The sequence below is a fragment of the Strix uralensis genome, chromosome Z (assembly GCF_047716275.1).
Source record: "Strix uralensis isolate ZFMK-TIS-50842 chromosome Z, bStrUra1, whole genome shotgun sequence".
Taxonomy (NCBI): domain Eukaryota; kingdom Metazoa; phylum Chordata; class Aves; order Strigiformes; family Strigidae; genus Strix; species Strix uralensis.
In genome coordinates, this window is record NC_134012.1 from 97,513,864 (window position 1) to 97,538,668 (window position 24,805).

Here is a 24,805-nt window from a genome sequence, read left to right on the forward strand (position 1 = left end):
CCTCAGGTGCAAGGGGTTAAAGCAATTAATTCAGTTAAATGTGTGTGTCTCCACTATATTCAGATAGTCTGAGAAGACCTGAACTAAAGCAGTTCAACTGTTGTGGTAAACACTGTGAGAGACAGGTCCTGCTCCTCGTAGCTTATAGGCTTAAGCGAAAACGCGGGTATGCAGCAAGAGAAGGGAAGGATTATTATTTCTACCCTTTTTGGACAGAACCCCACAGCATTTGGGACAACATTTTGCAAAGTCTCATCATCTTCTGATAACGTTATTTTTATCCTTAGACTCCAGCCATAGCCCATGAACCTCTAGAGCACAAGTTAGGTTTTTCATTGGCCTAGTCACCCTATGGAAGTGCCTCTTTTTCTCTCTTACTGACCACAGAAATGCCTCTATGTTCCTAAATCAGGCATCCTGACTAGGGAGTGAGCCCAGCTTCTATTAAAACCACTCTCAAATAGGAGCTGACCTCTTCTGGTGTTTTGGCTGGTAACAATCAAGTTCCTTGATCAAAGGCAAAGAGTGTATAAGAGAATAAAAGGAAATAAGAGGTCTTCTAAATACCTATCCAGTTTCTTAATCACAACACCTTCTTTCCTCTGAATAGGCTTTTTCTTATCTTTTGGGCTTGATTTTCCAGTAGGTTAAATATGCTCCTTTATCAATACTTTAACAGCACTTCTGTGTAGTAGATCCACTCTGACTGGGAGCAACAGTTCACTGACTCTTAAAGAAGATTTCTTCATTTTCCCTTGACAGGGAGGGTGATAGCTAACATATGACCGCTTTAAACTTTTAAGTATTTAAAGTATTGCAAGCACATGAGAGAAGGTGGGGAAGGGACAGTGGTAGTGAGAAGAAAGCTGCACGCTGGCTCACAGTCAAGAACCCCCTCTCTGATTTCAGATATATCCAAAGGACTGCCCTACCATAGCTGGAAGAAAGGCTAATCCCTGGGATCATTATATTCACAATCCTGCCTTGTGATCTTTATAAATCTCTCTCTGAACACAGAGGATGAGCATCCTAGTGGGACTGTCAAAACGCTTTTTTGTACGAATGCTTGGTTCAAAAGGAAACAGAGCACTGTGAAGTGTCCGTGAAGAAGCAACCATCTGAAGGTTTGCCTTATGAAAGATTAACTTGCATCCTACAGTTTCTTTTTTTTTTTTTTTTTTTTTATTTTTTGCTGCACAAAGGCTGTTTTTAATGGCTCATGTTTTAAATGCTCACTGTTTAATTATTTATACATCCTGAGCCATTTTCTGTGTTTGGAACTTTTGCCGTGGCACTAACCTTTTTATTTCACACCACTGAAAGACCACGCTGCACTGTGTACAAAACAGAATCTAAAAGGTCCCCTGGAGAACGCACGTAACAAGTGTATAAGTCCTGTTTAAACGTGTGCATGAGATGATAGCTTATTTGCTTGATTGCTCTGACTGGTAAGTCAGGGAGTGTGGCAAACCTAGCAACATCCTGGCGAAATGGTTTCACCCAGTGCAAAAATTAAATTTTATTATGTGTAAGGTTTTAATGATACCTTCAAAAGAAGTATCTTCAGATGGGTTTGCTAATGCATGTTTCCAGAAAGTGATGTATGGGTAGGAGTGGTTTTAAAAGCACTTGAAGCCAAGTAAAAGAATAAGGAGAGAAGAATCACAAGTGTCTGGAGCATTGCTAACAAGTCTCATTCTATCTAGGACTGATTCTTGCTACAGACTTTGACAATGCAAACATAGACCATGCCCTGGATTAATGTACCTACGTTTCTAATGCAAGGCAAGTTAGGAGTGGGAACCTTAAAAGGCACTTACCTCTGTTAGAGACTTGTAAATGTGGGCTTATAAGCACACCAAAGTTCTGGTCCAGCAGCTCAGTGTAGTTACAGAAATCCACGCTTGCTTAACATTACATATCCTTGGGTTTGCCCCTTATGACCATCAGAGATTTCTCAGACCTGTATCGGAGTAGCTTTGTTTTGGTTACGTGCAATAAAATTCTGCAAACAGCAGAAACTCTGGGATTACTGCAGAAACATGGAAGTGTAGAATGGGAAAGATGTAGATAGATCACCGTGATGTCTCTCTTCCTATCATTGCACAGTTGTTCCCTGTAGCATTTTCTCCATTCACTATTATTTTTTCTAGTCCTGTGTGTTCAAAAAAACAGCTTCCTATTGCATTTGTAGGCTGCCCTATAACTTAATACATCTCGCTGTCAGCAGATTCTAATATTAAGCCTGAATTTCCTTTCATTTCATCCCTTTCCTCCTATTTGTGTTGTGAAAAGCCAGCCGTCTCCTCAGCTGTTGATAGCACAGCGGCAGGACTGAGAAGGGAAGTTTTGCTCAGCCTTTTGGCATTCAGTGGGCTCTGTTTTACAATGGGGACTACACTGATGTTATCGACTACACCTGCACTTGAATATAAAGATAAGCTTAAAGAAGGATAGATGCCTTCAATGTTCAGTGTTGGCCCCCTGGGTAGGGAAAGTTTCTAGATCAAGTCCAGTTTGACTTTATCTGAGAGTATATTGCAATCACACATTGTCCCTTTTCCATCTGCAAAGTAATCTGCAGAATCTGGGCAAGTTTTCTCCAAGGGAGATGTCATGGCCTATTGCGAAATAACTCTTCATTTTCCAAAACACTCTTGTAGTTCAATCTTTCCCATACATGGAGTTCCCTCTCCACGGCACACAGCAGTAATGATACCCGCTCTGTATATAGTGTCTGTGGGATTTTTTTTATTTTATTTTATTTTTTTTTACTTTTTTCTTTTACAAGAAAATGGGATCAGGCATTTTGAAAGCACTGGTGTTTATTCCGGGAGAAATCCATCCAAGACAAGTGAACCGTCAACACCTACTTCTCAATAAACAACTGTCAGGGTTTTGAGTAAATGAGGGCTGTGTGTGTGGGTGTGTGTGTCTGTTGGTTATTTAATTACTCCATGAGTCTCCTCGTATCCCTAGTAACCTTCATGTTTTCATTTGAGTTACACCATAGCTTTGCAGTTATTTTCCCCAAACCGTCGCTGGTTCTGAGACAAGATTGTTAGACAGCAGCCTGGCTTTGTTTGCTGCCCATGTTACTGTAGTGTGGGCAGAAAATTTAAACAGGCACCTATGACCCCTCTTATGTGCTTCAGAAGGGGTTTTGTGCTGCTCTGATGCCTCTTGGGCTCCCTCACTAACTCCTGCATTAAGCCTTGTTTTCCTGAAAGGGCCAAACTTCTTTCCTATTAGAAGGAAGAAATTTTAGATTTTTTTCCTTCATTTCACTAACCATTACATTACATTAGCTCTTGCTGCTTGCCCAACAAACAAGCATAGCACAAACTTCAGCTAAACTTTGCAGCTTGTCTACTGGTCAGGGATCCTGGTGCCAGACAAACCCACCTGACAGTGGGGGAAAGATAGCTCATCTGGGTCCTGGTGTTGCTGCCCTGACAGGAGTGGAAATCAGATCACTGGAGCTTAAACTTGGTGACCCGGTCCCCTTATTTTCTTGGAAAGGGGATCTCCTTAAGTTATGTGCTTTGTGATGGGGCAGGGCCTTCAGAGAAGGTGATGAGCTGAGATGGTCAAAACTTAAAGAGTTTCATCCACTGTTTTTTCCTTTTAAATTAATGCTTTTCAGTCTGTGTTCCTCTAAGGAAATAGTGCAGACACCCTCATTTCAGCAGGGCCTCCCCTAGAATTGGAAAAAAACTCTGAAACATCTTTACTAAAATCATGATCAATATTTATATAATGCTAGTAGTTAGAAGACTCTGCCAAATTTTTGGTTCAGTTTTGCCCAATAATCACACTACAGAAGACTGTCCCTGGATGTATCAAAGACTAGGGAATGCTGAAGTCAGTGGCAGATACAAGAACACAACCATGATCTGCAAACTCCTTGATCAGTTAGACCATGCTTTCTTCCACAGTCCTGAGTGTTTTACAGGTTAAAGAGCTAGAAGAGACAAGAATGATAATTTAGTAATTGAAAGAAAGAAGAGGGGACATGAGTCCTCCAAAGGATGTCCAAGTAAGGCCAAGGCTTCATCTAACACCAATGTGGTAAAAATCCACTGACCATGTGGGTGGTGAGACTCCTCACCACGCTCAGGTTAGATGTCTAACATTAGACAGTTTTCTCTCCGTGTCACTTTTCATAATGATATGTTCTTTTTTCCCCTCTGCTGAACCCATAAGCCTGGGGAACAGTGACCAAGAGTCAAAAACCCATCTAGAGCAGAGTGTGCCTACCTCAAACCACATTTAATCACAGCAGAGGAAAGCCTTTCTAGTCTCACAGCCATTGTCTGCACTTGGCTGAGAGGGCTGAGTAATGTGCCGCTCATTAAAGGTGTGGTGATGGGATGAAGCCTCTGTGGAAGCACCACAAATGGAGCAGAGGTGCTCTTGTTGGAAATAACCTACAGAAGAAGCAGGAGCAAAGGATGCCCAGAGGCAGGTGATGGTGCTGCTCCATGGGCAGCGGGCAGCTGGCTGAGTTGTATTCTTCCTGTGGTCAGCTGTTGTACCCTGTGGTTACAGAATATCCAAAACCCGAAATTTTACTGATGAGCAAACCTCAAAAGACTGAATAAAAGTTTGAACAAGAAGCTAGAAGTGTGGTCATCTGAACAGCATGACCAGCTTGAATCCTGGTAACAGATTTTCTGTTTTCAAATGCCCATTTGTATAGTGTGGCATTTTTAGGAAGAGTACCAGGAAATGTTGACGGTTAACTTATAAAAAAAGACTGGATTTAAATTTGAATTGTGTGCATAAGTTTGGTTTTGGTTTTTTGTTTGTTTGTTTGTTTTTTGTTTTTGAAATACTTTTGTTTGCCTGGTAACAGTGAAGAAAAGACACAGAGACTGTGGTGTATCCAAGATGATCTCCTTGCTCTTCCATGGTTTACCTCAAAAAGGAAAGAGAAATCTTTCATTCAAGAACAATTCAAATTAAGACTTTGTGATGTTATAGCTTGATGGTGAGGAATGAAAAATTCTCTGCTTCAGGCAGGAGGGATGACATTAGGCAACCCTCAAATGAATCACAACTTACTGTATTCAAAATGTTTTCAAAGAGCTTCAATGATCTATATGCAAAAAAAAAAAAAATAGAAAAAAAAAAGATGGAAATCTTGAAAGCTTTTTCAGGAACAGGTTGGGTGTCTGTACATTTTATTGGTCAGGAAATGTTTGCGAAAGACTTTTGTAAAGGCACGGTTCAGCCCTTTTGAGTCTGATATGGAGCATCAGGAAAGGGGTTAAATGTGTGTTACGGGACTCCGATGTAAATTGGGCTGTATTCATCCTGCCTCCCTTTAGATGTCTAATTTAGGTGCCTGAATTAGCTGCTCAGGTGCTCTCTATAGTCAGTGGAGTGAGTTAGCATGCTCTGATGTCCATTCTGGAGGCCTCATGGACTGTAGAGGGAACCAAGGCTCCTAAACCAGGTGTTGGTCAGAGTTTGGTGGCCAGAGCCATGATCTGCGAGTACTCTGCTCCAACTGATGAGCTTCACCAAGCTTTTCTGCAGATGGGGCTGGAGGGTGAATTCCCACAATATTTTAATAGGTGTCATTCCAAACCTGATCTCATACCTGACCAGGTCGCTCCAAGCTACAACCTTGGTAACAAACAACTCAGTCATGTGGAGCTAACTTGGATTTGAATCCTGACCTGAATTTCTTATTTTACCTCCAACTCCATAATTTACTTTCTGTGATTCCTAACTAAAAACTCTGTTTCTGGAGGGCAGGAGCTGAAAGCACAAAGGCTTTGCTTTAATCGCAGCCTTTTTCCTATCTCTCTCAAAGCAAAACCCTGGTGAGCAGCACACAGCCCTGCTGAGCTGCAGCCTCTGTCTGAAGTGTCCCCTCCTTTTCAGACAGGAGAAGCACGGAAAGTCTGCAAGGGAAGGAAATCTAATTATATTTCACATGTTCTAATTTAAGTTCCTGTGGGTTGCTGGGAGTTTGAGCAGCAGAAACACGAGGTCACTTCTTGCCTGTGACCGTGTCCTTTGCTTGATGAGAAGTGGATAGACCTGATAGCTTTTCCTGGTGTAATTACCTCAAGGGTGGATGACTGGGGATCTTCCCAACACTCTGGGTCTTCTTTCTGTGAGAAAAAAAGGCCTTTTTTTAAAATTAAATGCCCACCAACACACTCAGACACAGACACATGCACAGAGAGGGGCAGGTAGAGCATTGCAGGTGTGCTGTGAGCACAGATGCATGGATAATCCATTTTAATATCAGCACAAAACTGAAGGTCTTAAAAAACACTCACTCATGGGTTTGCAGCATAGAAATCATAGTCTTGTATGTCTGAGACTTCCCCAAATCCCAGCTGTATGTCTGCGAAAGGGTGCCTGCTGTGCTGAAACACAGACCCATGTTTCTCCTTTGGCAAATGGGGATTCCAGTTGTATCTGTGATACCCATGGCCATTTTTGATGACATGCGCAGACTCGTATAGCAAAGGATAAGTTTGTTTGCACTTCAGCCAGACATTAATTTATTTGAAGTCATGTTCATCTAAATTGTAAAATGCCTTGGAAACATGGACCTGGGGCCTTGGTCAGGGGAACCTTCATGGGCACTGGCAAAAGCGAGGGTGAGGAAACCTAAATTCTTCTCCTCGCACTGGTGAAGGAATATGGAAAGACCTTGGGCAAATCACAGAGCCTTAGTATTACTATCTGTAGTGTGCAGGATGATGTCTCCTACTTCTTTCATGAAGTGCTTTGAGATTTATTGAAGATAGGCTTTAGATACCAGCAAGGTCTTTTTGCTTCGTGTGAATGATGTGGAATGTCATTCTGAAGACCATGATAGAAAACACATGTAATAAACTTCTGTTACTTGTTTATTCATCAGTTTATAACCCCCTGCCAAACATGTACACACAAACACACTGCTTTTACTCACTGAAGTAGTATTTTTACAAAATGTATATCCATGGTTCCTGGTGGAGAAGGGCATGCAAGCTGATAGCAATGATTGCCTGTTCTGGATATAAGGAGATCCCACCAGATGGAAACATGTATGTTGATGAGACTAAAAACTTCATTTTTAATACCTACTGCTGCAGTCTATCCACCTGAGTCCTTGTCAGTCTGACAAACCTAAATGTGTCCCTCAATGGGGCAGGAAGAATGTAGGTCAATATTTTTATCATACCTCTTGTACCGAAGCCTAGCGTTTGTGCACAGCACTGGCTTCTCTTTAAATATTCCCTTCATCAGTAAGAGTAAATGCAAAATATGTTACGTGTGGGGAAAGGAGTGCCAGGAAGCTTTATTTCTCTTCTCATGTCATCTCTGGAGATATTACACATGCAAGTATCTGGCACCCTCAATTACACCTTACCTACCCCAGGAGGAAAAAAAAGGCAAAAAAAAATTTACTGTAATAAATCTCATGACCTCTCATCAGGGAAAACCTGAATTCTCAGATATCCATAACAAGCTGAGCAGTCTGCAGCAGAAATTACAAGTGCTACACACTAAACTAAAGTCTCTGGCACTTTAAAGTGCACGTATTCCAGCTTTGCCCTTTCCATAGTATTCCATGGGGGCCACCCATCGCAACTGCTGATAAGGTCGTGTGCAGGGTGGGTGATGAATCTGCACTGATTTCAGGTTTTTCTGTCTGGTTGCAGAAAATAGATATACATGTATCCTTGAGATAAAACCTTAAAGGAGGACTGTGCAGAAGTGTGTGCATTATCTAGTGGAAAACAGAACAAAGGGAGGTAAAAGCACAAAGAGAAATAATAACTATTTAGTAATAAGTAAATGCTTTATCTAGAGTGCAGTAGATTTTTCTTATTTGAAGTATGTTTAAAGCAGTCACTGAATAGCCTTTACACCAATGACTTCAACATATGCAACCTTTTTGTAAAGTGGTTTGAGATTTATCTTTTGATCTTTTTTCTCCCCCCACACCCTAAAAAAACCCAAACAGTCTTTGGAACACCAAGTGTGGCATTTAGATTGAAGCAGAGACCTCCAACAGAGGTTTGCATTTGGGTTCATGTTTTCAGACTGTGATACAGCATACAAAACAGTAGAGAAATTTAAATCAGAAAAGACCAAATCAATACATTTTTCCATCTTTAAAACAGAAGGGAAAAAAAAAAAAAAAAAAGAAAGGAAAAAAGCAGCCAATGCCTAAATCTGACTCCAGGGTTCTTCATAGCTTCAGATCCACAGGTTTTGATTTCATGCTGTTTTACAAACACCTGTGAGACTTAGATCTAGATTGGGTATTGGACTTGGTTCTTCCTCTTAAAGTTCAGGGCCAGATCTCGGCTATTTGGTGAGGACAAAGTCAGTCTGGAGGAATTTTTCACATATATTTACCTCTTGAAAGTCTATGCTCAACCAGCACAGAGGAGTGACAACAGGAATCACAGTAACTTCCCCTGTGCCACGCTGGTGGCCTGAGTGCATTGAGCCGTTGGCATTTGGCATTATTTGCATTTGCAGAACCATGTGTGCTACAACACTGCCCATTCTTGTTCTGGGGGGAACCATATCTCACGGGGCTTGTCGAGGTAGAAATCAACTGTGTTGTACCAGTGGGACACGCCGCTTTACAGCAGCAGGGAATATGGCAAGTGAAATGAATTGTTAAAAAATGTGAAATATTCTTTTTGGTGCCAAGGATGAGGAGGAATTGTTGGGATGAATCCAGAACTGAGGTATGTCTAGGGATGGAAATTATTCCAGAGGAAGAGAGAAGAGACTCTGAACAGTGAGATTTATTACGCTGGGATATAGCCTCCCAGAGGAAGGGGTTGAAGACACATTGCTGGAATTGCTTAACACCATGTTGGACAAAACACTGGAGGATATAGAGAGGGTATATAGTCACAGATTTTTAAGGCTAGAAAGAATGTGATCACTTAGTCAAACCTCCTGCATGATTCCTACCAGGGGATTTGCCTAAAGGTATTCCTGTTACAAGTCCAATAGCTGTCGTCACTAATGCATATTGTTTAGAAAAACACCCAGCCTTGATTTAAAATAAACTTCCAGTAACAGAGAATCCATTGCTATGATAAGCTGTTTGCATGATTATTTATACCCCCTATTAAAAATGTGAGCCATGTTTCTCATCTAGTTTTTCTAGCTTCAGCTTCAAACCCTGTATATCTGCTGAACTGAAGGACTTTGTATAGCACTCTTGTTCCTGTATATTTTCAGTCCCTTTGATGTGTATCTCAGATGCTTATAACACCAGGTTCACCTGTGCTTTAGCCGATCTCCCTCTCTCTTCTCAAGTAGCTCTTGGAAACACTTACCTTCTGCCAACTCTTCCAATGCTAATACTTCAGAATAAGTTATATTTTGAAAAGAAAGAGTCAAAAATTTGTCACCTTAGCAATGGACAAATGCTCCCTGATGTCTGAAATGTGTACTGCCTGCTTTTGATTTACCCTGTGTGCCAAGATGCTTGGATAGGGGGACTGTATCTTCTGTGTCAGTATTTTTATAGAGTTACTCAGCTCAAGCACATAGTCAGCACTTAAGAGGAAGCAATAATAGGGCTGGGAATGGTTTTGCTTTGTCAACATGTGTAGAGCAAAGAAATGTACTTAGGTGAGTTACTAGAACAAGGGCAATTAAAAGGGCAATGCTCTGAAGTGCTGGCAGTACAGCACCGTCGCTCTGTCTGGTCTCAATGTCTCCACTCCTAAGCGGAGCATGTGCGTAGAAATCACTGAATTTCTGCACAGGTTCAAGAATTTAAGGGTTTCTCCAGACCAGATCTTCAGCCAAATTCTGACCCAGGAGAGCTACAAGCTCTGCTGTTCTGGATGCTAATACCAGGCCTGAATTTATATTAAAAGGCTTTCCACCTGCCTATTCAACCTGCCTATTCAGGTGAGAGACTGGGGACTCAGTAAGCTGAATTTTACCCCTGATTTCTTAGGTGAGAAGCTAGAGGAGTTTGGGAGGTCATTTAAGCACAAAGTTGTGTTTGGAGTACTTTGCAATCCTCTTTTCTAGACCACTGTTACCTGCCCTCTCCTTTTCTGGTCTGTGCTGCTGTTGATTTATGTGTGTAGCAGCCAAATCTAAATTTGGTCAGAGCCTTTAAGTAATGCTGCTGTACCTTAAAAAAAAAACCCTGTCATTAGCCTGGTGCTGCTGTTGTGAAAATGGTTGAGAAGGTCTTGAAAGTATAAAATCAAGGGACAATTAAATCTTGGGTTCAGCTCCCAAATGGATTTCCGCTGGAGATTCACACTTAATAAAATACAGAAAATTGCATTTTATTTTGGTACATAAATACAGGTAGTGGGGGACTATGGCATTTAGAAAAGAGAATCGCTCCACCAGAAAACTCACTTCAGCAAAATGATGCAGTCCAGTTGAGTCCCTTTTATGATCTGAGAAATGACTGTTTTTATAGCGCACTAAATAAAACCTGCTATTTGAGCTGGAGGTTTATTAGTAAAGGTGATTTTGCCATAGCTGAGGAGGGAGGGGAGGAAGGAGAGATGAGGGATGAACATCAAAGCAGGGATATGTGTCATTCAGAAAAAGCACAGCGATGCCCCAAAAATATGGAGTCACTCATCATCGCCTCACCTATTTTATGTCATTACATTGTTGTTGTTGTTGCTCTGAAACATCATTGCTAGGCTGGTTCAATTTCCCCCAGTGGGAAAGCCTTTGCTATGGGTGTGGTGGGGACCCTGCAAAAGCATCTGGGTAGAAGAGGCATCCGCAGGGAGCTGAATCCAGGGGATGGTAAAATCAGTTCTTACAGGAGAGCACTCAGGTTCAGCGAGGGCAGCTTGTGATTTTGCTGCTGCCCAAAATCACCACTGTTATGGTCTTGAAAGAGGACTTGCAGGTGGGCATTAGCATCCTCATAGCACATGTCCGTGTCTCAGGGGCCCTGGTGCAAGTGCTGGGTGTCTTTCTTCAGACCTGACTTCCTTAGGGGCGTAAACTAAAATCATCTGATTGACTAAAATCCTCAACAGCTGTGTCACAGGGGCATCACCTCTAGTCCAGAAACAGAGACGTCTGCCATGCTTTTGACATCTGCAACACATGCAGCAAATTTCCCCAGTTATCACCTCCTGGGATTGCTGCTGCTTCCAGGGAAAAGGAGAAGCATTGCTTTTTATCTGCCAACAGCAGTGAAAATTAGGCACAGGTTATAGGCAAACTGGAAGGAGAAGGCTTCTGAAACTCCACTCATCCTGTAGCCTTTTGCAAATGGGGCAGGTTCACTGCATACACAGTTAGGAGGACTGCATGCAGTGCAAGGGAAGATGAGTGTGCTCCCATCCCCTTCCATCAGCAGATAATTATTTTACTGGTGAAACAAAAGAGAATCCCACTTGGGAGTCTGGTCTGAGACTGGCTGTTTGAGGGAGTCCATTGTCCCATCTCTGATGGTACACAGCACACCATTTGCTCTCTTTGCATAGAGTGTAGTGACTTTTCAGTACGTAACCAGTGGAGCCAGAAGTTTCTCACGTATGACCTCTTTAGCCAGATTTTCCAAAGGGAACAAACCTCTCATATTTTTCTGCAGATCACTGAAGTTCATCTTTTCAGGGTGAATTTGCTGGAGGCACAGGCGATGCTGTCTCTGAATTCATGGTACAGGACTCAGATCTTAATTCAGGGATGTGGGAAGACACTGGATATTTGACCTTTTCCACAAATTTTCATGAACTTTAACCCAACTACACCAGATAGATGTTCTGGCAGATTTCTGGATTTTTCGCTAATGCTGTTGCACATGCAGTACTTCATGCTAGACCTTAGCTGCAATCAGAATGCTTTAGAAGAATTAATCTGGCGGTCAGTAGCTGCTAAATGAAGTGCATGCTAAAAGAATGATGAGCTAACTGACTGAAGCACACAGCTTTTATGAGCTTCTCTAAATGCTTGTTTTCAGGTGAATTCAGCATCTCCTTGACATTTAAGGACTCAATTTATAATCAAATTATTTAACTCTAGTGGAAAGAATCACTGGCCTCAACGGAAAAGCCATTTATATTTCCCCCACCATTTAGAAAAAAAAAAAGTATTCAGGGTAACACTGCAATTCCTATACTAAATGAAGGATAAAAGAAATCTTTCAATGCAAATTAAGCACTGCAGGCTTTTAAAAATTACAGCTGAACCTTACGGTGCACAGCTGCTAACATCCTTATTTCCAGTTTAGTAAATCTGAGACATGCTGAAGCATTAACATCCTGGACAACACCACAAACTTTTTGGAGATGGATACCCCTTACTGCTCATGTTTCTGCAGGTCCCAGTCCATCTTGGGATGCTACTGCTGTTTGATTTTTGACCAAGTCACTATACAGATATACATTGCTCTCTACAACTTGAAATTACAGAGCAAAGTCAAAGAGCAGGATGAGATAGAAGCCTGGGCGTGCAATGTCATAGTTACACACTAGGAAGAGTAGGTCGAGCTCCACGGAACTATGCCACTTCTGAAGGGATGGAAGTATGTTTTATAAATGAATAATAAAGCCTTAATGTCACTTCTGCTAAGTTCATTAGCAAGGCTTTTGGACAAACGAAAGCATGCAGCTTAGCAAAGGCGTCTTGCTCTGTGAGCCCTGGCTTTGCGGACATAATGTCTGAAACGCTTACTTAAAAATCTATGCACTGGCTTGAGGCCAAACAAGGACTGAACCAGGGTTATCTCACCAGATGAATGGGCAAAATTGTATGAGTCCCATTGTAGTCCACCTTAGCTGGTGCTCAATTGTTCTCTCCCAGCTGCCCAAACTGAGGCGGCAAACTGTGTTATGCTTAAACATGATATTTAAACTGCATTGTTATGTTGGTGGTGATGGGTTCTTTGTTGGAGATGACAGAAAAATCCCATTGTTTAGAGTTTTCCCAGACTCAGTGCTTAATACAAAGCCCTGAAAAGACCAGGGTTGTTTAAACATTTGATAAAGAAAATATGTGCAGAGATGGGTCTATCCCACTAGTAAGGAGCAGATCGACACGCAGCACCAAATCCTACCTTTATAAATTCAATATGTTGTTATAATTTGCCTAAGTAGAATTTTCAATCCTTGTATGTGGCAAATGGAAGTGTCTGAAATCCAGAAGAAGACTGAAATAGTGTACAAATCATCCGGTTTAAAGCTGGTAGCAAAATTAATTTGGAATAGCTTTGGAATTTCTGAATTATTTATCAAATCATGACACTTTACCAGGAATGCATGAAAAATTATTATTTGCAACCACGTGAGCATCTTTGGACCCTTCAGTAGTCTCTGTGCATTGCTTTGTCTTTTCCTTAAGGTTAAGTGCTTTAGATAGGTATTCTCAAAAGAATTTTAATGCAACTTCAGTTTCTCTGTATTGACACAATTATACAAATATCTCAGGGAAGACAGAGCTACATAACAATGGGAGTGCAAATCTGGAAGGACCTACAGCAGCTTCAGTGAATATTCTCCTGATTTGCGTGAGACTTGCACCACAGCCTGTGATGTTTGTGTTCAGTGAATGGACACAAGCAGGTGATATTTTGCTTTTAATTAACCCACTCCCACCCCATGCTGTGTCTTACTCTCAAGTAGTCCCCCTGCAGCTTTGTGTTAATTCCTGCCTCTCTTTCGATGTCTAATGAATGATCCTCCCTCCTGTAAGCGTGGTGGTGTTCAGTCTTTGTGCTATTGAAGACTCAGGGAGATGTGGAAGGAGGAAACTCAGGGAGCGATAAATTTGAAAAACTGCTCTGGAAAATCACCCTTGCTTGGGATTATAATGATTAATTTTATGTTAATACCTGCTGACATGTTTACTGTTAGTATTTTAATTGGAATTAAAGCTCCTACATCAGTTGTGAATCAGATTCAGTGGGGTTTCTCAGAAGACATAACTAGTGTTTCCACTTCCAGAAAGTGTCATATCGTGATCCCTCATCCCTGATTAGAGTCACCAATGACTTACAGGACTTCCTAAAACCATTTCAGACACTTGCTGTTATGAACTAGCCTGACTTCATCACAGGCCCTTCCTATAAATTGACATTTCATGTCAATGACTGCTCAACCTGCAAGTCATCAAGCTAGAGTTAAGTTCCTCTGAACCTGGTGCCTCCTCGGCTTGGCGTCTTTTATTTACAGAGTAATGTTACCCCAGGAAGGTTCAGTGCACTCACCAAAATACATGAAAAATCTCCAACCTGTAGGTCTGATTAGAGCCTTCCAGTGAGCAGTTTGCTGTTCCATTAGGACACGATAGGAAATGCTCAATTTTGAGCAAAAGTATGAGCTGAGCCAGGATTATTTATTCATGTGCTGGGCCTAGAAATCTCAGGGTTTTTTTCCATTCGAAGGGTTTTCTTCTCCAGTAACATCTTTACATGCATGTCTAGGAAGCAGAAACTGAAGAGAAACCTTTTTCAAAAAGAACAAATCACGTGCAGCTTCTCCAATTTTTAGGACCTCCTTGCAAAGGACCAAAACAGAGTCTGATTTTTCAGAAGGTACATGCCCATTGCATTTTCCACTTAACCTCAGTGCCACTAGATTTATTTATTCAGTCTTGAAAATCTCAGGCTGACCTTTTGCTAGGCACCAAAGGTCTGTTATTGGCATTGTCTGAGTACTTTCAAGCATAAGCTTGTTAAAGCAGGTATGAATTCAGGCCTGCCTTTGCTCTGAGCTGGCTGGTTACAAGGAAGGTCCACTCTGCATGAAATATCGCTGCCATAGCAGAGTGCTGTGCCTGAGCTAATATCCTTCTCTGTATGGCTTGGAGACAACACCTGGTGACCCAGCTTCTAGCCAACCCAGGTGGCAAGCAGAACAAATGTCCACATACGTCCAAGCAGTCACAGCTTCACCCCACGGATTTCCAATGAGATGCCAGCTCCCAGTTGCCAAAATTGCTACCAAAAATGGCTTACAAGTTCCTAGCCACACCGAGGTATTATACAGTGTTTTGATGAGATTCGTTCTCCCTGGAGAGGCAGGGGTGGCCTTGAGACAAAAGCAAGCACTTCCCAAGACTCTGATTCTAAGTGATCATTCGTTTAGGAAAGCCTTCCCTCTTTTTATTTTATTTTATTTTCTTCTTTTAAAAAGAAATTATTTCCAGCCTATGAAGAAGATAACAAAGAATGGTATGTCCCCAGAACACACTATGATGTGTCACTGTGGATGCCAATCCCCATAGACACTCCCGATGTTATTAATTTTTAAAACAAACTTGCTGATTGAGGTTCTGACTGCCTTTAAATTGTCTCTACAAGGAGACTGTGTACTAATTAACCCACAGAAACAATCAATGATGTACCTTTTTCAAGTTTCAGGGTGATTAGAATATGAAAATGAAGAGCACAATGGTGCAGATGTTTTAAAATCACAGCAGACAGCAATTAGTGACATGGGAACCAGCTGCTTATCTCTCCAGATAAAGCCTCTTAATAGGGAATTACACTTGAGGAGCCATTACACAGATGGATCTTCGAATGATTTAAAGAGGGGGCGTTGTAGTATTAACTTTGATTTGCAAGCCAGATTCGTGACAAGCTGTATGTGTGTTACCTCCACAAAAAGGTGCTTCTGGAGCAGGGGGCTACCATTGTCTGTAAGCAATCAATTTTTTTTCAGGTGATGGGTTTCTCTAATTGTGTATTTTATCATTAGTATTATTTTTAGTTATATTCATTTTTATTTGAATTTTTTCCTTCTTACTATTATTTTACTAAGCTCTTGATACGGTTGCTGGCATCTCCTCCCACTTTTTGCTTTGGGACTAGAAGCAGCATGTGGATTGAGAGAGAAGCTCAGGCGAGGGAATGGGGAGGCAAAGTGAGACATCCAGTAGTTAAATGGAAAGAGTCCCTGAGGGATGGATTCTGCTGCTGGGTACTGCTTGCAGAGTAAGGTGCCACTCATCATGGAACTGATACAGTCTCATGCTCACTTTCAAGGGCTGCATGCCAGAATAAAACTGTTAAAAGGAGTAATCACCTCTGCAGGTGCAGGGTTGCACAGGTCTGGCAAGGCAGATGTAAACACACAGTCCCACCTCTTCTGCTCTCTGGCCAGTGCTCTTCGGTTGCCAGTATAAGGGATGGATCCTGCTCATAGGTCTACCCACTGTTGCCAAAGCTGAGGACTGAAACTCATGTGCTTGGCATTAAAATCATATAATACTAATAAGAGGATTCAAACTTTATTTTTTTAATGTAAAGTTTAGCATGTGCTGGATCACGTTGCTCAAACTTCTTTACAGTTATGAAAACTATTAGCTTCTTTATATGTATTTTATTTTCTTGAAGGAAAGATGGGATTATTACCACTAAGTACAGCTAGTAGACTGAATATCAAGAGAAATATTGACCAAGTCTGGTGAGACGTGATAAAATTGCACAGGTTAAGTTACTCTTCTACTTTCACAAAAGAAGAAGGAGCAGACTTCCAGTGCAGAATAGCTAACTACTGAAGAAAATCCCATTTAATGAAAGGGCAAACTACAAACAGAGGCAGGCACTGAAATTTGAAGTATTTTTAGGGTCTCATAAACCAAAAAGTAAATAAAGGTAAATATTTCCGTTTGCATGAAAAAGCTCACTATTCTTGATGCTGGTCTTGGCCATGCTGCCATGGAAACTCTATTCAAGTCAACAGCCCCTTGCCAAGACCTATGGAGCTGAAGTATTTTGCATGCTTACTGACGAATAAAGTAATGAATTTGTGTGAAAGGCATCAAGATACAGGTTTCTGAGAAGCCCTGTTAGTCCTCACCCTACTGACAGCTCTGGCATCCTCCACTAGCTCAGCCAAGGCTTAGGTTAGCTGAGCGGGGGCTTGTTGGCTCTTAGGGTGGTGCTCACCCAACAGGGAAGATGGAAACCTAGACATTAGGACCAATGGGATCAGACAGCATTCCAGTTGGATACACGGGGAATAAAATACACTTGACTGCATTACTTTCAACTGATTTAGTAGTGCTTCTAGGTAAACAGTCCCCACATATCTATTGCAGCCAGTGAAACCCAACCTGCTGCAGCCAAATGATCTCTGGTTGCTGTAGAAGAATTATTTGGGGGTGATATCAATGTGTCTGGCAAGGGACAGTGAATAGTAAATGTTATGCTGGAAGAAGTTGCATGAGAAAACCCAGTGGACTGTTATGTGCTTGGACAGATATATAGTTTTGACATCCTGCTTAGGAAATGGAGTCCCCTAATCCCGCAGAATGGTCATTTTTTGAAGGCCTGTTGAAATCAGAGTGCTTATCCATGTGATTAAATGCCTCCAGAGTTGGCACCTTTGACGACATAGGCATATCTTTCCCATGAATTGTAAGATAGATGTTGTGGTGGCCTGCAGTGCTGGAGTAATGACAAGGCTGTCATTACGGATATGTTGGAAGTTGCATCATCATTTTATAATGTCCAGGCCTAGGAAATGAAGCTGGAGGAGCCAAGCAATATATCAGCATTCATTGCTGATATATAGCTGGCCTCTTAGTTCTGAGCCCTTATTAAATGTCTTAAAATATAGATCAGAGATTATTGCTCCTTTTAAACTAGAGATCTCTGTGCTTGTGGTTGACTTGGAGGGACCAGGGTGTTGCCAACGTGTGATGGTTTCACTCACTACTGTAACCCTCTTTTTTTTTTTTTTTAATTTCCAAATTAAATTTTTCAGATCATTTGGTTTCACACACAACTCAGCATTTTGGAAATAATGTGGGTGTAAGGAGTTCCTTTGATTGCAGCTGTAAGTGTCCAGGATCTGTGCAGAAACAGCCTGGCCCTGCTGCTGTGTGGGTCCTGGGGGCCAACAGAGGCCTCAGCCCATCGTTTCCAGGGCTTTTCCAAGTCACAAATCATGGTACCTTGGGAATATGATGTTTCATGTGAAGTTTGGGTGGAAGGCACCCACCTGCAGCCCACTGGGACCTCAGAAGGGGATGGCCACCTCCTGCACACCTTCTCATGCCAGCATACCCAGCCTGGTGGCCTGGGGGCAGGAGAAGCCCCAAATGGCTGAGGTAAAAGGAAGCTCAGGAGCTTTGTGATCAGTTTCAAAAAATTAAAATAAAAATAAACTATCAAACTTCAGTGCTAGTGCTGCTGATTTCCTTTTGACCCCTCCTTGGCCTCATCCCAAGGACGTGGACATGGGTGGGCTCCATTTTCCAAAGGAGGGCATCAGTGGCATTGGTCAGGGCCACTGTGCGCTGTGTGGCTCACACGCGTGAGGCCACTGCGAGGAGGAGGAGGATGAACTGATTCATTCCCCCGAGGGCTGTTTATGCTTTCGGCTCTTTTCTCAGGCTGAAGAAACCGGGTGTCGCTAGCTCGCGACATCTGCAGCTCTACCGCAGCTGCATGCTTTCATTTTCTCACTCCACAATTCCTGGAAATCTCTGCTTTCCCTGAGCATGGCTCGTCCATGTGCATGACAGCTGAACTATACACAGGATTTAAGAGTCCCTGATTACTCCTCAGACGATGGACCAGAACAGCTTCATCGTTATTGCCTATTCCAGCAAAGTCACATGCCCATTTTTTATATGCACATGAAGGATACCTCAACATCGATTTCCCAATAACATGTATGTTTACTGGTCTCTAAATAATGCACCATGGGCTTGGAGGTGTTTAGCACTTTTCAAATCCCTCTAAAGTTGCTCAGAACTGGGGACACCTCATTTCCCAGCTCAAAACCCTCTTATGCTGTCATCCTCCTTGCCCCAAAATTTCTGTTGCAAACACCCTAAATGGGGATCTAATGTAACACTACTGATAGAAACTTTATTGTAACAGGGTGTTTGCAGAAACACGAGACACTTAGCAGTTGTTTTCTATTGTTCTTTCCTTGGTTACACATTTATTTTAAGTTTCTCATCATTTATTTGGCATTACAGTCTGCTAAGAGCAGTTGTTTGCAGTACTAGGTGTACAAAATCAGGTGCAGTTCGATCCAGAGCTTTACAAAAAAGCTTCTAAGTGTAATAGGAGAAAATAAACAGCTAGAAGAGGTCAGTTAGTGAAAGTAAAAAAAAAAAAAATATATTTTTTTCTTGCTTTCATAGACTTTTCAAAAGCTTATTTCATTAGCTGAAGGAGGCTAAGAAAAAAAAAAGTAGACTTTCTTTTGCTCTGTAAGTCTTCAGCATAATTCTGCCCTTACTCTAACCTCTGTGATTTGAAGAGCTGCTGTTGGATTAGAAATCATATTGAAAACATCTCTTACGAACATTGCAAATAGCAGATTATTAAAATGGAAAGGGAGTAATGCAAATCTTGAACCTGCCAAGTGTGCCTCACACACTTGATGCTATGCATATGATTTTAAGCCTGAAGTTTGTGGGGATGACTTCTGTGTGAAAATTTAAGCAAGTAAATCTTTGCAGATTCTGGCTTCATAGGGAAGTAGACCCATGGGTTTTCCTCTTGTTTGTTACAACTTCCGAGATAATTTTGCATTTTTCTTGTTTACAACAATGAGCTTAATTGCTGTTATTGACCATCAAGTTCTGTAAGGGATTATTTTTCAGGAAAAAGAGTTTCTCACCAGGAGGCTAAATTGCACCATTCATCCATTGAAAGGGAATATTTTACTTGTGGTTTAAATTAAAAATCAATAGAATATGTTTCCTTAGCAATTTAACATTTATAGAAATATTTCCATTGTTTTTAGAGTGGGAAAACAAAACAAAACTTGTTTACAGAGCATGAATCTAAATGCAAATTTGGCTCGAATATAAGAAGACTATAAAGGCTCCTAACCCTTAAAAGGACATTGGTTAAGAAGAGTTGTCATTTACTGTACACATAAAGAGCTGCAACCAGGGGTTATGAATGGACTGATAAACTAATTTTTTTCTATTTATTATCTTCTACCTTTCAGGTTTATGACAGGCCACAAAAACATTCTGCTCTGCACTATGATCCAGGTCTCCCACAAGACTTCACCGGTGACACCTTAAAATCAAAGCACCAGCAGAAAAGTAGCAACCAACACCATCTTGACTGGTCAGCGAGCTCCGATACTGGATCCACTTCTCAGAGTTGCTTCATCAACACAGAACCCAGTCGAGAAGCAGTTAGTGCCACCAAGGTCCCCGCTCCAGAGCCAGGAGTTTCCTTCAGTAAATCCCAAGTAAAGAAGTCCTGTGCCAGCAGCACGTGGGGGCAACTGTCAGCCAGTAGTAAAGAGCTTGCCATTTGCAGTGCAGTCCCATCACCCAACAACATCAGCGCGGCCGCCCAGCCGAGCAGTGCCGCCGAGTGCAATGGGCTTTTGCCTCTCGGTGATCAAGATGGAGTTGTGCAGCTGGAGGCCCCTGATCCACCTGCCGGGAGTACAAAGAAGAAGTCCAACAAAAAGGACTTGATAAGTCAAACCATCCAAACCGCAGACATAGAATGGGTGAAGAGTGCTCAGAAAGCATTTGACAGCAAATCCCATGACAGCATGGAAGGGAAAAAGGAGTCTTACTCGATGGACAGTGTGTTGGATACATCACCCTTGAAGCAGAATCCCACTTCTGTTAGCAGTTGTGAAAGTGACACCAGTCACGTACGAATTACTATCCCAATAAAGACTCCGACAACAGATACATCTGGCCACAAAAGGAAAAAAAGGCAATCCACAAAATCTTCCATAGAGAAAACTATTCAGGAGAAAAGCCTGCCTTCTGGACTTGCTATGAGCAGTGAAGTAGCAAACAGGACTAGTTCTCAATCAGAGGGGAGTAAAAAAGATCTTCGAGCCACAAAGCCAGGGAAAGTGATTGAAAATGAGTCCCCCTTAGTAGCTATCGACAGCAGTGTGCTCACTGACAAAGCTTCCCCAAACAGTGCCACCAGACTCAGAAAATCTGTAGCTGTGACATCCACTCTCCTACCCACTGATCTTCCCACAGCTGGCAAACTATCTGAGGTCCAGCACCCCAAACATGCAGCTAAGAGACGATGGACCTGCAGCAAACCTAAATCTATCCTTCGGGAGACCTCCATGACAACATCTGAGAAGCTGATGGTGGAGCCTCCTTCAGCCTATCCCATCACACCATCCAGCCCTCTGTATACCAATACAGACAGTCTTACTGTGATCACACCTGTCAAGAAAAAAAGAGGACGACCAAAGAAACAACCCTTGCTCACTGTTGAAACCATCCATGAGGGAACTTCCACCAGCCCAGTGAGTCCAATGAATCGTGAATTTCCAGGAACAAAGAAAAGGAAGAGGAGAAGGAATCTGGCCAAGTTGGCCCAGATGGTCCCTGGAGAGGACAAGTCCATCAGTGAACTCAAGTTTCACAAAAAGGTCGGGAAGCTTGGGGTCTTGGATAAGAAGACCATCAAGACCATTAATAAAATGAAGACCCTCAAGAGGAAGAATATTCTCAATCAGATCTTGTCCTCCTGCTCCAGCAGCATAGCTCTGAAAGCAAAAGTCCAGCCACCGTCTAGTGCTGGGCCAACCACTATTGATGCCAGGCTAGGGAAGCAGATCAATGTCAGCAAGAGGGGGACTATCTACATTGGTAAAAAACGGGGCAGAAAGCCAAGAGCAGAGCTGCAGCCTCAGCCAGAAGAACCTAAGACAGCCATCAAGCACTCAAGGCCTGTTTCCAGCCAGCCAGAAAACCCAGCAGTGCCTTCCAACCTGCAGTCACTTGTGGCATCGTCACCAGCAGCTATTCATCCGCTTTCGACACAGTTAGTGGGGACTAACGGCAACCTTAGCCCTGCAAGCACTGAAACAAATTTTTCAGAGTTAAAAACTATGCCAAATCTTCAACCTATCAGTGCTCTTCCTACAAAAACCCAGAAAGGAATGCACAGTGGAACTTGGAAGCTGTCTCCACCCAGGTTAATGGCGAATTCACCTTCCCACCTCTGTGAAATAGGTTCTCTGAAAGAAGTCACACTGTCACCGGTGAGTGAGTCTCACAGCGAGGAAACCATTCCGAGCGACAGTGGGATAGGTACAGACAACAACAGCACTTCTGACCAAGCCGAGAAAAGCTCAGAATCCCGACGGAGATACTCCTTTGATTTCTGCACCCTGGACAATCCAGAGGCTATCCCATCTGACACCAGCACAAAGAACAGGCATGGTCACCGGCAGAAACATCTCATTGTGGATAACTTCCTCTCTCATGAGAGTATTAAAAAGCCAAAGCACAAGAGGAAAAGGAAAAGCCTGCAGAACAGAGATGACCTCCAGTTTCTGGCAGACCTTGAGGAACTCATCAATAAGTTTCAAGTGTTCAGGATTTCCCATAGAAGTTACACATTTTATCATGAAAATCCATATCCCAGCATCTTCAGGATTAATTTTGATCACTATTACCCTGTGCCATATATCCAGTATGACCCATTGCTCTATCTTCGCAGGACCTCTGACATGAAGTCTAAGAAGAAGCGTGGTAGACCTGCCAAAACCAATGACACCATGACAAAGGTGCCTTTTTTACAAGGGTTCGGTTACCCTATTCCCAGTGGGAGTTACTATGCACCCTATGGAATGCCTTACACATCAATGCCTATGATGAATCTTGGTTACTACGGTCAGTATCCAGCTCCTTTGTACCTGTCTCACACGCTCGGAGCGGCTTCCCCATTTATGAGACCTACCGTGCCCCCACCCCAATTCCATGCAAGCTCTCATATGAAGATGTCCACCACTGCCAAGCATAAAGCGAAACATGGAGTGCACCTACAAACACCTGTGGGAATGGGCCTTGGAGACATGCAGTCCTCTTTGGCTCCTCCAAAGGTCGGAGGAACAAGCCTTTCAAGTGGCCGACTTCACAAAAGGAAACACAAACATAAGCACAAGCATAAGGATGAGCGGATATTGGGGACACATGAAGATCTCAGTGGTCTCTTCACTAGCAAGTCCACTGGCTTCTCCAGCCACGCAATCAACGAACGACTAAGTGGTTCAGATAAAGACCTCTCTTTGCTCAATGAGAAAAGCAAGCATAAGGAGAAGCAGAAGCACCAGCATTGTGAAACCGGACACAAAGGCTCAAAGAGTAACTTTGAAGTGGATACGCTGTCTACGTTATCACTTTCTGATGCCCAGCAGTGGACACAGAGTAAAGATAAAAGTGACTCAAGCAATGATCCCATTGACTCTTGCACAAAGAGATACTCTGGTAATACTGAGAGTAATGGAAGGTCAGAGTCCCTGGACATGTTTGGTGAAATGAATTCCTCGAGTGAGAAGCGGGATAACGATGCAAGTGGGAATAAAAGAAGAAGCTTTGAAGGGTTTGGAACTTACAGGGAAAAGGACATTCAGCCCTTTAGGACAAATAGAAAAGACAGAAGTACTTACGATTCTTCAGCCTCTTCAGGTAAGCTCTGCTTTATTCTATTTTAGCTTATGGTATTTAAAATTTAATGCTGAACAAAGAGGGACTTGCCATTTACAGCAAACGTGTTTACGAGTCAGTAACTTCTCTGGCTTTTTGTAATTGACTCTCATTCTGCATCCAGACTTTGGGGAGATCAACAAGAAATTTGGCCATGCATTAAGCCAAAACCTTTAAAAGTCTTTGAGTTGTTACATAACATTTTTAGAAACATCTGTCCTGCCTTTGCTTATTTCTTATAGCTTGTTGCTTGTTGCACTTCCGCCAAAAATCTCACCATTACGTTCTGCAACAGCAGCAGTTATAATACCTGTTGGCAAGGTAGACATCCCTCTTATTGGTGTCTGATGTTGTGGGGTGGTGGTTGCTGTCCAGCCTTTTGGAGAACAGCCACGGTACAGAGTCTGTGCTCTGGCCCACAAAGCATACAAAAGCCATTTGTTGATGGGATGGAGCTGGGTCATTGTCCCATTACTCTTGTGGGCTACTGCTGATCCAGAGGGACCCATCACAGTGATAGCTGGGCTGAATATATGGAGACTATGGGTACAATCCTAGTGTAAATCTGTCCTTTCCAGTCAGCAGGTGCCATGTAAAGTAATTATCCTGAGCATTGAGTGGCTGTGGGAAGGGACTGGTGTCATGGAAACAATAAACCCTAGCTGACTGACTCTGAAGAGTTTTAGCACTCATGACTTGGAAATATAAGCTGGGTATATGAGGAGGGAGGAAGCTCCTTTCGGCTGCTAAGGACATCTGTTCCTCTCATGCAGAGGGGGGAAATAAAAAAGGAATCTGATTCTTGTCCGCAAGACTGGATTGTACTTTACAATAGGGAGCTGCTTTCATGATGACACAGAGGCAGGTGTTTTGCTGCAATATACATGAATTTAGCTTGGGAGCAAGCCCAGAGCTCCTGCACCATCAGATATTTATCACAAAGCAGATTTCACACTTGGTTCTGGAAAAGGGTGAGCTTTACTGAACCAACCAGTGGTGGATGAGATTCTGATGTGTAAGAAAGATCTTCAAAGTAACATAATTCATAGCCTCCAAAATGAAAAGAGAATCAGCTGAGAACACAGAGGGAGCAGAGAATTTGTATAACCTGCCAATGTAAGGCTCTTAAGTTTTTTATTGACTTGTAACGGATTGAGATCCAAAGACTTCTCATGCTTAAGCCTCCTAGACATTTCCATTTCCTTCATTGAGAGCAGGATCTGGACTATAACAATGAAAAGCAGTCTGAAATGAGTGCTTATCCCATGAAAATATTCCCATTCATGATATCATATTATATCAGACCAATTGTGACACCCAGAAATAAGACACCCAGAAATATTGGAAAAGAGACTGAATTCAGTCACTGGTTATATCAGGGTTGCTACATGCCTGGCAAAGAACAAAATTATTCTCC

At 42.3% G+C, this 24,805-nt stretch overlaps 1 protein-coding gene across 2 annotated transcripts in view; it reads left to right on the forward strand.

Annotated features, from left to right (window-relative positions):
• SETBP1 (SET binding protein 1) overlaps positions 1-24,805 on the forward strand; it is a 262,052-nt gene that overhangs the window by 158,551 nt on the left and 78,696 nt on the right. For both annotated transcript variants that reach the window (XM_074855566.1, XM_074855567.1), the window contains one exon: positions 19,905-23,370. In XM_074855566.1, the coding sequence (XP_074711667.1) occupies positions 19,905-23,370 (3,466 nt within the window). The remainder of the gene's footprint in view (positions 1-19,904; positions 23,371-24,805) is intronic.